Raw genomic sequence first — 10,862 nt, forward strand, 5'->3', positions numbered from 1 at the left:
AACAATAAGAAGTTTTATAATTTTATGTGTTATATCAAACATTAATTATATTTTTTAAATAAGTTAAAAGTGTTAAGAAATTTGTCAATTGGGTTTATTTGGATTTAGATCCTCCCCACTCAAATTTAATTTAGGCAAGTTACATGATAAACTTTGATGTAATGACTTCTAGTCTTGTTGTTAAGAATGATGAATAATTACTTGAGGATTGGGACTTGTATCTTCTTCATATAGAATATAAAGGTATTTCCATATGGAAAAAAACTCTTGGTATCAAATACTAATTACATTTTTAAGTAGGTTAAGATACTAATTACACTTATTAAGTTAAGATATTAATTACATTTCTTAAGTAAGTTAAGAGTAGCGAGAGCTCTTCATATCAATTACTAATTACATTTTTTAAGCAAGTTAAAAGTATTAAGAGGTAATCCATCGGATTAGAATATGCATATTCCTTGTAGGTATTATAAAAAGTATTTCCATGTGAAAAAAACGTTTCATATCAAATATTGATTAATTAAGTGTATTAAGAGGTTTTTATATCAAATGCTAATTATGTTTCTCAAGTAAATTAAGAGTATTAAGAGGTTTGTCAAATAAGTTTATTTTGAGTGGTTGGGAAGAATAATTGGATCCTCCTTTCTCAAATTCAATTTCTACAAATAACATGATGAGAATTAATATTGTCTAGTAAATTGGAACATGTAGATATGTAAATTTATACGAGATTAAATTAGTTAATAAAAACTTTTCAACATATAAAATTAATATATGATAAGAAAAAATATACACCACTAACTATGTTTCATTTTACCTTACTTATAGTTTCAAAAATTTAAACAAATATTTACTCCAAAAAAAAAAAAAACATTAAAAATCCACTTGAATTCTAGATAAAGTCAACCTTAAAATATTATAAATTTCTTATAAACCCAACCCATTCACAACTTCAAACAAGTTCAAATTTGGAAAACCCAACTCACTCACATCTCCAAACAAGTTCAAATTTTGATGAAATGTGGAGAGGAATGATACAACAAAAAGAAGAAAAAAAAAAAAAACACTACTAAATAATAAAACATTTACTACTAAAAAGAATTCATTAAAGACCCACTTGATATCTTGATAAAGTCAACCCTAAAATATTATAAATTTCCAATAAACCCACCCCACTCACATCTGCAAACAAGTTAAAATTTTGATGAGATGTGCAGAGCAATGATACCAAAAAAAAATTGAGAGATGATGTGCCCCATTTTGACTTGTATCCAAGAAAAAGGCAGAGAGTCAGTGGGCAAGCTCGTCGTGATTCGCACACGAGGAAGTGAAAGCGACGTGTCTTTGTTTTTTAATGTAGTTGAGGTCAACGGTGGAAATTAAAGAGAAACGAAAAAGAGTTTAGCAGGTGGATACGCAGTACACGTGGGGCAATTAGATTCTGACGTCTGACACTGAGGCGCAGCGTTGACGTTTTGGATTTCTACTTTACTTTCTCTAACCTCATTTGGTGCGAATTACGAGTAATTTGATTTGGTTTCATTTCGACGAGTTTCGCCGCATTTGAGGTTCGTTTCATTTGACCGCAGAGCGGCATGAATGTGGGTGGGGGGTCGGGATGCGAGGGGATTGACAAAATGGACGGAGACGGAGTTGCAGGCACGCCGGGGCAGGCCGGGGGCGCAGCGCTTTCCATGCCGTTTTTCATTCATCCGGATCTTCCCATCATTGCCATGCCCTGCTCTGCGACACGGCCGGTTTGCGCAGCTTGAATCGGCGGACAAATGACGGGAATATAAGGTAAGGTACAGTCTTGGAAACGGCCTTGTTGGTTTCGATTCCCAGTCGATAGGGTTGTTGGGGTTTTTATTTTGGTTTGTTTTTGTCCAGAATAGGAGGGTCTTTGGTGAATCGGGCTGTTTATTGATCGTTCAAAATGAAGCGGCCGAGGTCGTATGGCGAGGATTTGATGGAGGGTGATGGGAATAGTAAAGATTGGGGGCGAAGGGAGCCCGAGGGAGTGAAGATGCGATCGCTCAAGGGTTTGGAGGGGGAGAGCAGTCGACCCAGCAGTTATAAGAAAAGCTACAACGGCGGCAGCCGGAGCTTTGGCTATGAAAAATCAATGGATGAAAGCCGGATGTCGAGGAAGAGAATTGAACACGAGACCGATGGGGGGCTTGAGAGATCCAGGGACAGTTACGGCAGGGTTCCGCCCAGGAGGGACCGTGAGGGTTCGAGAAAGGGGTTTGATAGAATAGAGACACCGAGATCGAACCGTGAGTCGGGGTATATTAGAGATGGGAGTGATTCTGCAAAGCTGTCTCCCCGGAGATTGCATTCGGCTGAGAGGGTTCGTAGATCGAGCAGCTTTTCGATGGGATGCGGTTCCAAGAGGGAGAATTATGAGTCACTTAAGTTTGTGGGTAAGGGTTTCAGGTCTGAAAGAGAGAGGCCCAAGAGGGAGGATGTTCCCAGGTTTCATCTGAGTTGTGAGGGAGAGCGGTCACATGGTTCCGAGGGCCCATGTGGTAGTGGCAACCGGTGGAAGAGATCGAGCAGCCGCGATGCTGACGAGGACCACCATCATGCGCAGTCTCGGTCCGGGAGAACAAATGAGGCGGTTGCAGAGGATATGGTTAATGGGTCCTCTGGAATTAGTCATAGCAAATCTCCGCAAGGGTCCAAGGAAGCTGATGAGTCCTTCAAGGGCGGGGATTCAAGAAAGGTTGAAGAGATGGCGAGTCAGAGTAGCAGTAGTGAAATGGAGGAAGGGGAGCTCGAGCCAGAACCGGAAGTCGAAACAGAGCCAGAGCCAGAGCCGGATCCAGAGCCAGCATTGGATCATGAGCGGGAAAAAGAGCAAGAGCAGGTGCAACAGAGGGAGCAGCAATTGGAATATGAAAAAGTACCGGAACCGGAGCGAGAGCGAGAACCGGCTCCAGAGCCAGAACCTGAACACGATGATGTGTCGAGGAAGCAGGGAAAACAGGCTTTTGAATTCGTTGCCAAGGTAGAGGAGGAGGCGATGGAAACAAAGGGTGATGATTCAGAGCATCTGGAGGTAAGGGCGGAGAGGATGAATGATGCATTTGGAAACGAAAGTAGAGGTGCCGAGATAGAAGAGTCAGGAAAGGGAGAACAACTAAGATCAATGCTAGACCTGGAGAGGGCCGATGATGGCGAGCAGATGGAATCTTTCCAAGCTGCCCATGGCACAGATGGTCTCGACGAGATTGTGTCAGATTTATCAGGTAAGACTGAAACCAATGATGGCACAGCGTGTTGCATGAATGATGAGGAGATAGAGCAGCAGCCTGCATCGCTACTGGGAATTGAAGAGAAAAAGGGTATAGACCTTGAGGCAGATTCAAAGATGGAAATAGTGGAAGCTTCGGAGGAGATTGAGAGACTTGAGGAGAAATGCCATGAATTAACCTTGAGTTTTATGTGTGGCACCCTGAATGCAACTGGTGGCAGCTCAGGGAAGGCAGATGAAGGGGATAAACAAAAGTTCACGTTACAATCTATGGATTGCGTAGAGCCACAGGAAGAAGAAGATCCAGGTGGAGATAAAGGGAAGAGGCTGGCTCTTTTTCTGTCAAATGGTCCTGAAGATTTTGACAAATGGGATGAAAAGAATTTGCTGTTAAGCAGCGATAAAAAGAAAAAATCTCTGCAGGAAGGAGAACTTGGCATTGGATTGGAAAGGAAAAGCAGCATAGGATATCAGGGTGATCGACATACCCGCCCCAAAGTAGAGATTAATGAGATAGAGATATCTAATGAAAACCAAAGGCAAAAGAAGGCCAAACTTGAGCCGCTTCAGCTTTCTTTGGGTTTGCCTGATACTTCATTGACTCTGGCTTCTCCTATCCCGAATTTGGCACCTGCATCTCCTGCACGAGGAAGAAGCCTGAATTTAGCACCGGGATCTCCTGGTCGAGGAAGAAGCACGAATTTAGCACCGGCATCTCCTGGTCGAGGAAGAAGCATTCAGTCATTAAGTTACACGGCTCATACAACTAATACAGCTCATACACGCACAGGTTCAGATGGCTTCACATCTATTTCTTTTTCGGGCTCGCAACCCTTTGTCCACAACCCTAGTTGCTCTCTTACACAAAACTCAATGGAGAATCATGAATTTTCAGTTGGCAGTCACCCAGCTTTCCAAGGGAACAGTGACCAAGTATCACATGGTAATTGGAATACATCATATTCAAATGAGCAAGTCTCCCATGGTAACAATGGCATGGTTGGAAGTGCATCTCAGGATAGGTTCAAACAACGAAGGGAAGTAACTCTATACCAGAAGATTTTACAGAATGGAAACTTGCAGGGTTCTCAAGGCATGTTAGTTGGAAATAGTAGGGGACAGCCGTCAAATGATAGAGATTCCTTCGGATATGAAAGGGGCGCAACTAATGCTGTTTTTCAGGGCGGATTTTCGGCACAAGGACAACAGCTAAGAAGCCCAGAGGGAAGTTTGGGCAGAAATAATGGCTCAGAAAGGCAGGGTAAAATTCTGATGGTACCAGGACATCAGGCTAAGAGTTTGGACGGAAGTTTAGGCAGAAGTAATGTCCCAGAAAGAGACGGTATTTTTCCGAGAGATTTATCGGAACAATGGAGGGAGGTCAGGTCCTCTCCCACACAAAGTGTGGGTTCTCGTGAGACAAGATCTGAGCAGCGCAACCAAATTGACAAGGACAGGAGTAAGTCAGAGAGAGAGAGAGCTGTTTTGTCTCAAAGAGGTCTTCATGGAATGAGTGCAGAGAAAGTTGTCTCAGGAGCTCCGATAAGTCCAGAGAGGGTTCTCCTAGAGATTGTTTCTGAACCTATTCCAATTATGTCTCAAAAACTTCAAGAGATGCCAGAAAACTCACTGGAACATTTGCGGGAGTGCTTGCGGGAGCTGATAGGAAACAACAAAAAGAGCAAAGAACTCTCAACTTTTCAGGTGATACTACAGAGGAGAAGTGATCTGACATCAGAGGCATTATTGCAGTCTCACAGGGTTCAGTTGGAAATCTTACTTGCAGTAAAGACTGGGATTCAGGATTTTTTAAAACGTAACAGCATTCCAAATACAGACCTGGTTGAAGTCTTCTTACAATCAAGATGTAGAAACATGTCATGCCGTAGTGCACTGCCTGTAGATGACTGTGAATGTAAGATTTGCTCACAGAGGAACGGGTTCTGCAGTGCATGCATGTGTCTTGTTTGTTCAAAGTTTGACTCTGCTTCTAATACATGTAGCTGGGTTGGCTGTGACATTTGTATGCATTGGTGTCATACGGATTGTGGTATTCGCATGTCACATATCAAGAATGGTCGCAGTATCAAGGGAGCACCAGGGACCACAGAAATGCAATTCCATTGCATTGCTTGTGAGCATTCTTCTGAGATGTTTGGTTTTGTAAAGGAGGTTTTCACAACTTGTGCCAAGGAGTGGGGTGTTGAAACTCTCGCTAAAGAGCTTGATTGTGTAAGGAGAATTTTTCAAGGAAGTGAAGATTCAAGAGGTAAACAACTGTGGAGCAAGGCGGACCAGATGTTGGTGAAACTGGCGGATAAAGGTGATCCGTCTGAAGTCTGTAACAGATTTGTGGCATTTTTGGCTGGTAAGCATTGCTTGGTTCTGTCCAAATCCCAACTAACTTTCACTTTTAAATTAATTGCTTAATTGCAAAACCAGGGCAGCAAAAGATGGAAATTGAAAGAAATAGTCTTTTTTTTGTGCTTTTTAGACTTTGTAAAATATAGATGCTTTTGCTGCTACTTAATAAACCCAAGTCTCTACAGTTTGTGAATTTCTTCCTTTTTGTAGTTCCTTGATTTCTCTTTTCTTGATTGCTTGGGCATTTTGTTCATGTCTTCACAGCCAACCCAGTTTTCAGTATGTATTCTATAGTTTGACATTCTTGTGTTTTCTTTGAGAGTTGAGATTCCTAATATTCCAAGACATGATCTTGATATTAAACACGTTTTCAAGGAAGGATATATTTCTCCCTTAGATCAATGGACTGCCCTGAGTTTGTGAGGTGTTCTCCTGCCTCCTGTAACTTTTCTTTGGTTTCCTTCCTACCACTCACTTTCCCTGTTCCATGTTTGGAGGGCTTCATTGAACTAGTTTTTATTCCCAGATATTCAGCAGTGCAGCTCATAGTTTTTATATATGCATAGCAGCATTTGCATCGTTTTTGAATTTGAAGTATAAATTTTTTATCCATGATTTTGTTCTTCTTTCCTTTAAGAAACCTAATTATGGAGGTTTTTCTATAACAATGGGACACTCCTAATTGATTTTATCTAGGTGGCAAGCTAACTTTTGGAGGCTTTGCTAGACTTGGTTGGTACCTGCCTCTTTGTGCCAGCATATGTACGGATTGCAAGTACATGCTTTTGAGACTTAGAGTTTGACCTGTTTGTTACCCTGGCTATGACTGTTGGCAGGAATCATCTATGATTCCATTGTTCATACCACAGTGACATGATCAATAGATATATGATATTAGTTCCTTAAAAGATGAAATGCAGAGACTGACTCTGTTAGGCTTTCCCATTGTAAGCCACTGCATATTAATGATCGATAACAAGTGGTGTTAGTAGTTGAGGCAACTGTAGTGGCAGATTACTGTTCATCAGATTGTTGTACTTGTACCATCTTAATAAGAATGGGTCATTAAAAGCTGAATGACATCAACAACCAAATCATTTCTATTCATTTTGTTCATAGGTCTTTGAAGCCAAACAATTTTTGATTATCTTTTCGATAGTTGACGTCCTTGCTTTATGTATATTTTATCTTCATAATTCGTACTTTTTATATATGCATTTCAAGATTTGTATCCTTTTGAATTTTTGCCCTTGATTTTGTTCTTCTTTCCATTAAGAAAGGTAATAGTGGAGGTTTTATATAAGAATGGGTTACTCCCAATTGATTTTATATTGGTGGCAATTTACTTTAGGAGGCTTTGTTAGTCTTGGTGGTTATCTGCCTCTTTTGTGCCAGCATCTGCCTCACTTACAAGCACATGCTTTTGAGGCTATAGGGTTTTATCTGTTTGTTGCTCTGATTAATAGTATTCACAGATTCATTGCCATAGTGTAGTGGCACTATCAACAGATATATGATATGAGTTCCTTAATTTTTGAAGCACAAAGAGTGACTTTGTTAGGCTTTCTCCATGTGTTATTGATATATACAAGTGGGGGTAGTAGATGGGGCAACTGTAGTAGTAGATTTCAGTTCATCAGATTGTTGTATTTATACTGTCTCAGTGGGAACAAACCAGGAAAGCTGAATGGCATCATTAACCAAATATATTTTATTGAATGTCTCCTGAGAACTTCATTAAGATATTTTTCAAAAGCTATTTTGACTTGTTTTGAGCCAATTTTTACCTTCAACTTTAGTACATTGAAATGCAGAACCCAATTGGTGGTGACAATGATTCAGTGAAAGCTGTTCTTAAATGATTATCTAACTGGATCAGGCATGAAAACTGCGATCAATTATCTCTCATAAAAATAAAAGTTTTTGTTAATACCATATAAATTTGATCTTGATCTGGGCTTTTGCCAGATTATGTTTTATAAGGCTACAACTTAATACATTGTACTTGCAGTTTCCTCAAGTGTTTCATCCAGGGGACCCGCTGATGCTTATTATATACATGCTTATTAGATGGTTCGAGAGTTGGCTTTTCATATTTTCATAGATTGTTACCTGGATTTCATTTTTATGAAATCATAGGAAGATATCATTTTATTGTTGGGGATATTGGAAGATACTTACAAACAATATAAGATATGGGGATTAGGGATATGTAGCCTTCTTTTAGGGGGCTTTTCTTCCACAGTTTTGGGTTTCCATTTGGTGAGAGAGGACACCCCAAGGACCTCTGGTTTTATAGTATCTTCTAATGTCTGCAACCTGGATGCTGAAGGGGAAAGAATGACCATTACACCAATTTGATAAGCAAAGTTCTACATGAAGTCATAATCCTTCACTATGTCTGCTAGACTGCAGATCTGAGCTCCCAGTAACTCTATGGAGGCATACAAGGCAGAGTAGATGCTAGCACTAGTGTTCTCATCATTTAAGCAGCTGAATTGGCCTGGAATGGTAGGAGTCTAGGAGGCACACTTAATTTGTGCCCGCTTTAGCAGATGAGGAGCTATTTTCTTGGTCTTCTAGGATACAGTCAGCAGATGGCATTGGTCTGCAGATACAAGATATTGGTGGAAGTTTCAGTCCTCATCTGTGAAAGCTACTCTTTTAAGGGCAGCAGAAGCTCATGTATGTTTCCCTCGTTTTCAGGCCTTCTTTGCAATTTGCTATCATTAGGCTTAAATCTTGTGCCTTGTGGCAAAGTCTTTCTTTAAGAAACCCAAGTTCCTTATCAAATATTTTGACTGCATCATAAATCTCTTGAGGATTCCTTTTGTTCCCATTAATCCACGAAGATCTTCACACAGTGGTTGGTTAGCTTCGATCTTTAAGTGGAAGGGGTCTATGCTCTTCTATAAGTCAGGTTTTGGGGGTTCTGCTTCAACTGATCTTATCTGACTGCAGGGAAATCCTTTCTCAGAAGACTGCCCAGCTGAATTTTTGCACATCTCTCTCTGGTTGTACATTTATCCTGCTTGCACTGCATTGAGAGATGTGCACTGCTGAGTTGAGATCAATATGAACTCTTTTTTTTTGTACTTCATTTCTTTTGGTTGCCAGTGAAGCTTCTCTAGGACTCCCAAATTCCTCTTTCAACAAACCTTGGATGCTTCTTTGGCTAACTTGTCAGCAATCTTATACATTTCCCAAGAGTTTGCTTCTTCTTTATATTCTTGATTGTCTTAAATTATCTGAGAGGCCTCTTGGAAGAAGGTTGTGGAGTCAAGGGTCCCTTGGTGTGCCCTTGCCTTTAGCACCTTTATCAGAAGTATTAAGCCTCCAAATATTTATGATTTCTCAATTCTTAGAAGACTTATTCTTCTTGGCCATAAATATGGGCAGACACTTTTGTGACATGAATTGAAGTGCATCTAAATGCTACTTTTGTAACATGGCTTGAAGTGCATCCAAGTCCAAATTTGAATGCGGGAAGAGAAGTTGTCTACCCAAGCCAAAATGAAGGGCTGTAGCCTGTTACACCACTCCTGTAAGTTAAAAGGCACTCCCAGTGAATGATTTAGCATATTTAAACAGATCAACTAGTTGGAAATTGGACCATTAAGGTCATGACAATTATGTACTTTATGTACTTTTTTAATGTCTATCCCATACATTTAATTGCTGAAATGCATGGAAATGGGTCTACTGGATTTATTGAAAAGTCAGGGTCTGCTGTTCATATATGGGGAAACAGCGTGCATATTTTATATATAATGCATGGCTATCGATATCCATCTGTCTTTGAAGTTATATATTGATCTGTAACTTCACATCAATTCTTTTTGAGGACATCTGTTCATCATATGCTTTGATTATTTGAGTTGACTTCTACTGTATTTTTGTTAGATTGTTTTATTGATAATGTGCATAGTGTGTTTTTATTCAAATAAGTTTATATGATGACTGAAATGTTCTCTGTCTCATCAATGCAGAATGTGATGCCAAGTTTACTGGAACAGCTAGGTTTTTATCCAAGGATTCTGTTCAATCGAATCAGAGAGATGTTAGTAACCGAGCTGCAGTCTCTGTTCAAGAAACCATGTATAATGTAGCACCTAGTTTGAACGACAAAATTGGTACTTCAGATAGGGCTAGAACTGTTCTTCAGAATTATGATCGAGATAATGAAGGGAAGAGGACAGAAGCTGTGGAATTGCAGTATAGTAGGGTGAAGAATAAGGCTGAGATAGATGAGCTGGAGAGCATTGTGAGAATTAAGCAAGCTGAGGCAAGTATGTTTCAAGTGCGTGCTGATGATGCTCGCAGAGAAGCAGAAGGGCTTCAGCGTATTGCAATTGCTAAAAATGAGAAAATAGAACAAGAGTATGCATGCAAGCTTGCAAAGCTATGCCTTTCCGAGACTGAGGAAAAGCGGAGGCACAAGCTTGAAGAATTGAAGATTCTAGAACAGGCTCAGCGTGAATATTATAATATGAAAATCAGAATGGAAGCAGAGATAAAAGAATTATTGATGAAAGTGGAAGCCACAAAGCGACAATTTTAGTTTAAATTCATGCAGGAACACAAGAAGCAGGTTGCAACATGAGGGGCGTGACCCAATGCTTTTCCTGTTGCACCATTTGTTTAACATATACACAAGTATGGCTGAAATAGGCCATGCCCTTGTACAATTATTGTGATTTCATCTTAACTTTGGAAAATGAGACAAAGGCACCACCACAAAGTGTAACTAGTTAATATGTATTTGTTTATCTTCAACCCACCCTCCTGAATCCCATGCCTCTACAAAATTATCATGTGACAAAGTAGCATTTTCCAACAACAATCTCAGAATAGCTCATGTGTTGAGTGTTGCAGTTGGAGAACAAAACCTCCAGTTTTTTTCCTCGTTGTTTTGTTCTCAATGTACAAGCAGAATGTACAAATTCAGCAGTTTGATAATTTTCTGTGCATCATCTAATATATTATCAGTTTATTCAGGTTTGTGAGCTAAGCAAACAATAAATTCTCGTATCCTAGCATGGCTTGATAGGTCGTTTTGCTGTTATGTCAGTTCATGCCATAATCATGGTTCTTGAGTTGACTGACACAGACTAACTTACCAAAAATGGCTAGCTATGTTTCATATGCACATAAGCTTGTTTTCTTGGTAGCACTTTGATGATGTTACTTGTTTCAATGGTCATGTTTTCCTGACCATTTCTCACCTTCAATTCTCAAA

At 39.9% G+C, this 10,862-nt stretch overlaps 1 protein-coding gene across 5 annotated transcripts; it reads left to right on the forward strand.

The window, feature by feature from the left end:
* Positions 1–1,559: 1,559 nt before the first annotated feature.
* LOC149154081 (uncharacterized) lies at positions 1,560–10,620 on the forward strand. Of its 5 annotated transcripts, none has more exons than XM_089438473.1 (3): positions 1,560–1,805; positions 1,891–5,627; positions 9,613–10,620. In XM_089438473.1, exons 2-3 carry the CDS (start codon positions 1,937–1,939, stop codon positions 10,182–10,184), a joined length of 4,263 nt encoding a protein of 1,420 aa, XP_089294599.1. In that variant the 5' UTR covers positions 1,560–1,805; positions 1,891–1,936; the 3' UTR covers positions 10,185–10,620. The 5 variants fall into 5 exon arrangements, with proteins under 5 accessions (XP_089294599.1, XP_089294600.1, XP_089294597.1 ...); XM_089438474.1 differs by having other exon boundaries at positions 1,896–5,627; XM_089438471.1 differs by having other exon boundaries at positions 1,560–1,800.
* The last annotated feature ends 242 nt before the right edge of the window (positions 10,621–10,862 follow it).

Source organism: Pinus tabuliformis, chromosome 9, assembly GCF_031772625.1.
Source record: "Pinus tabuliformis cultivar Carrire ecotype Pingquan chromosome 9, CPIR1, whole genome shotgun sequence".
Classification (NCBI taxonomy): Eukaryota; Viridiplantae; Streptophyta; class Pinopsida; order Pinales; family Pinaceae; genus Pinus; species Pinus tabuliformis.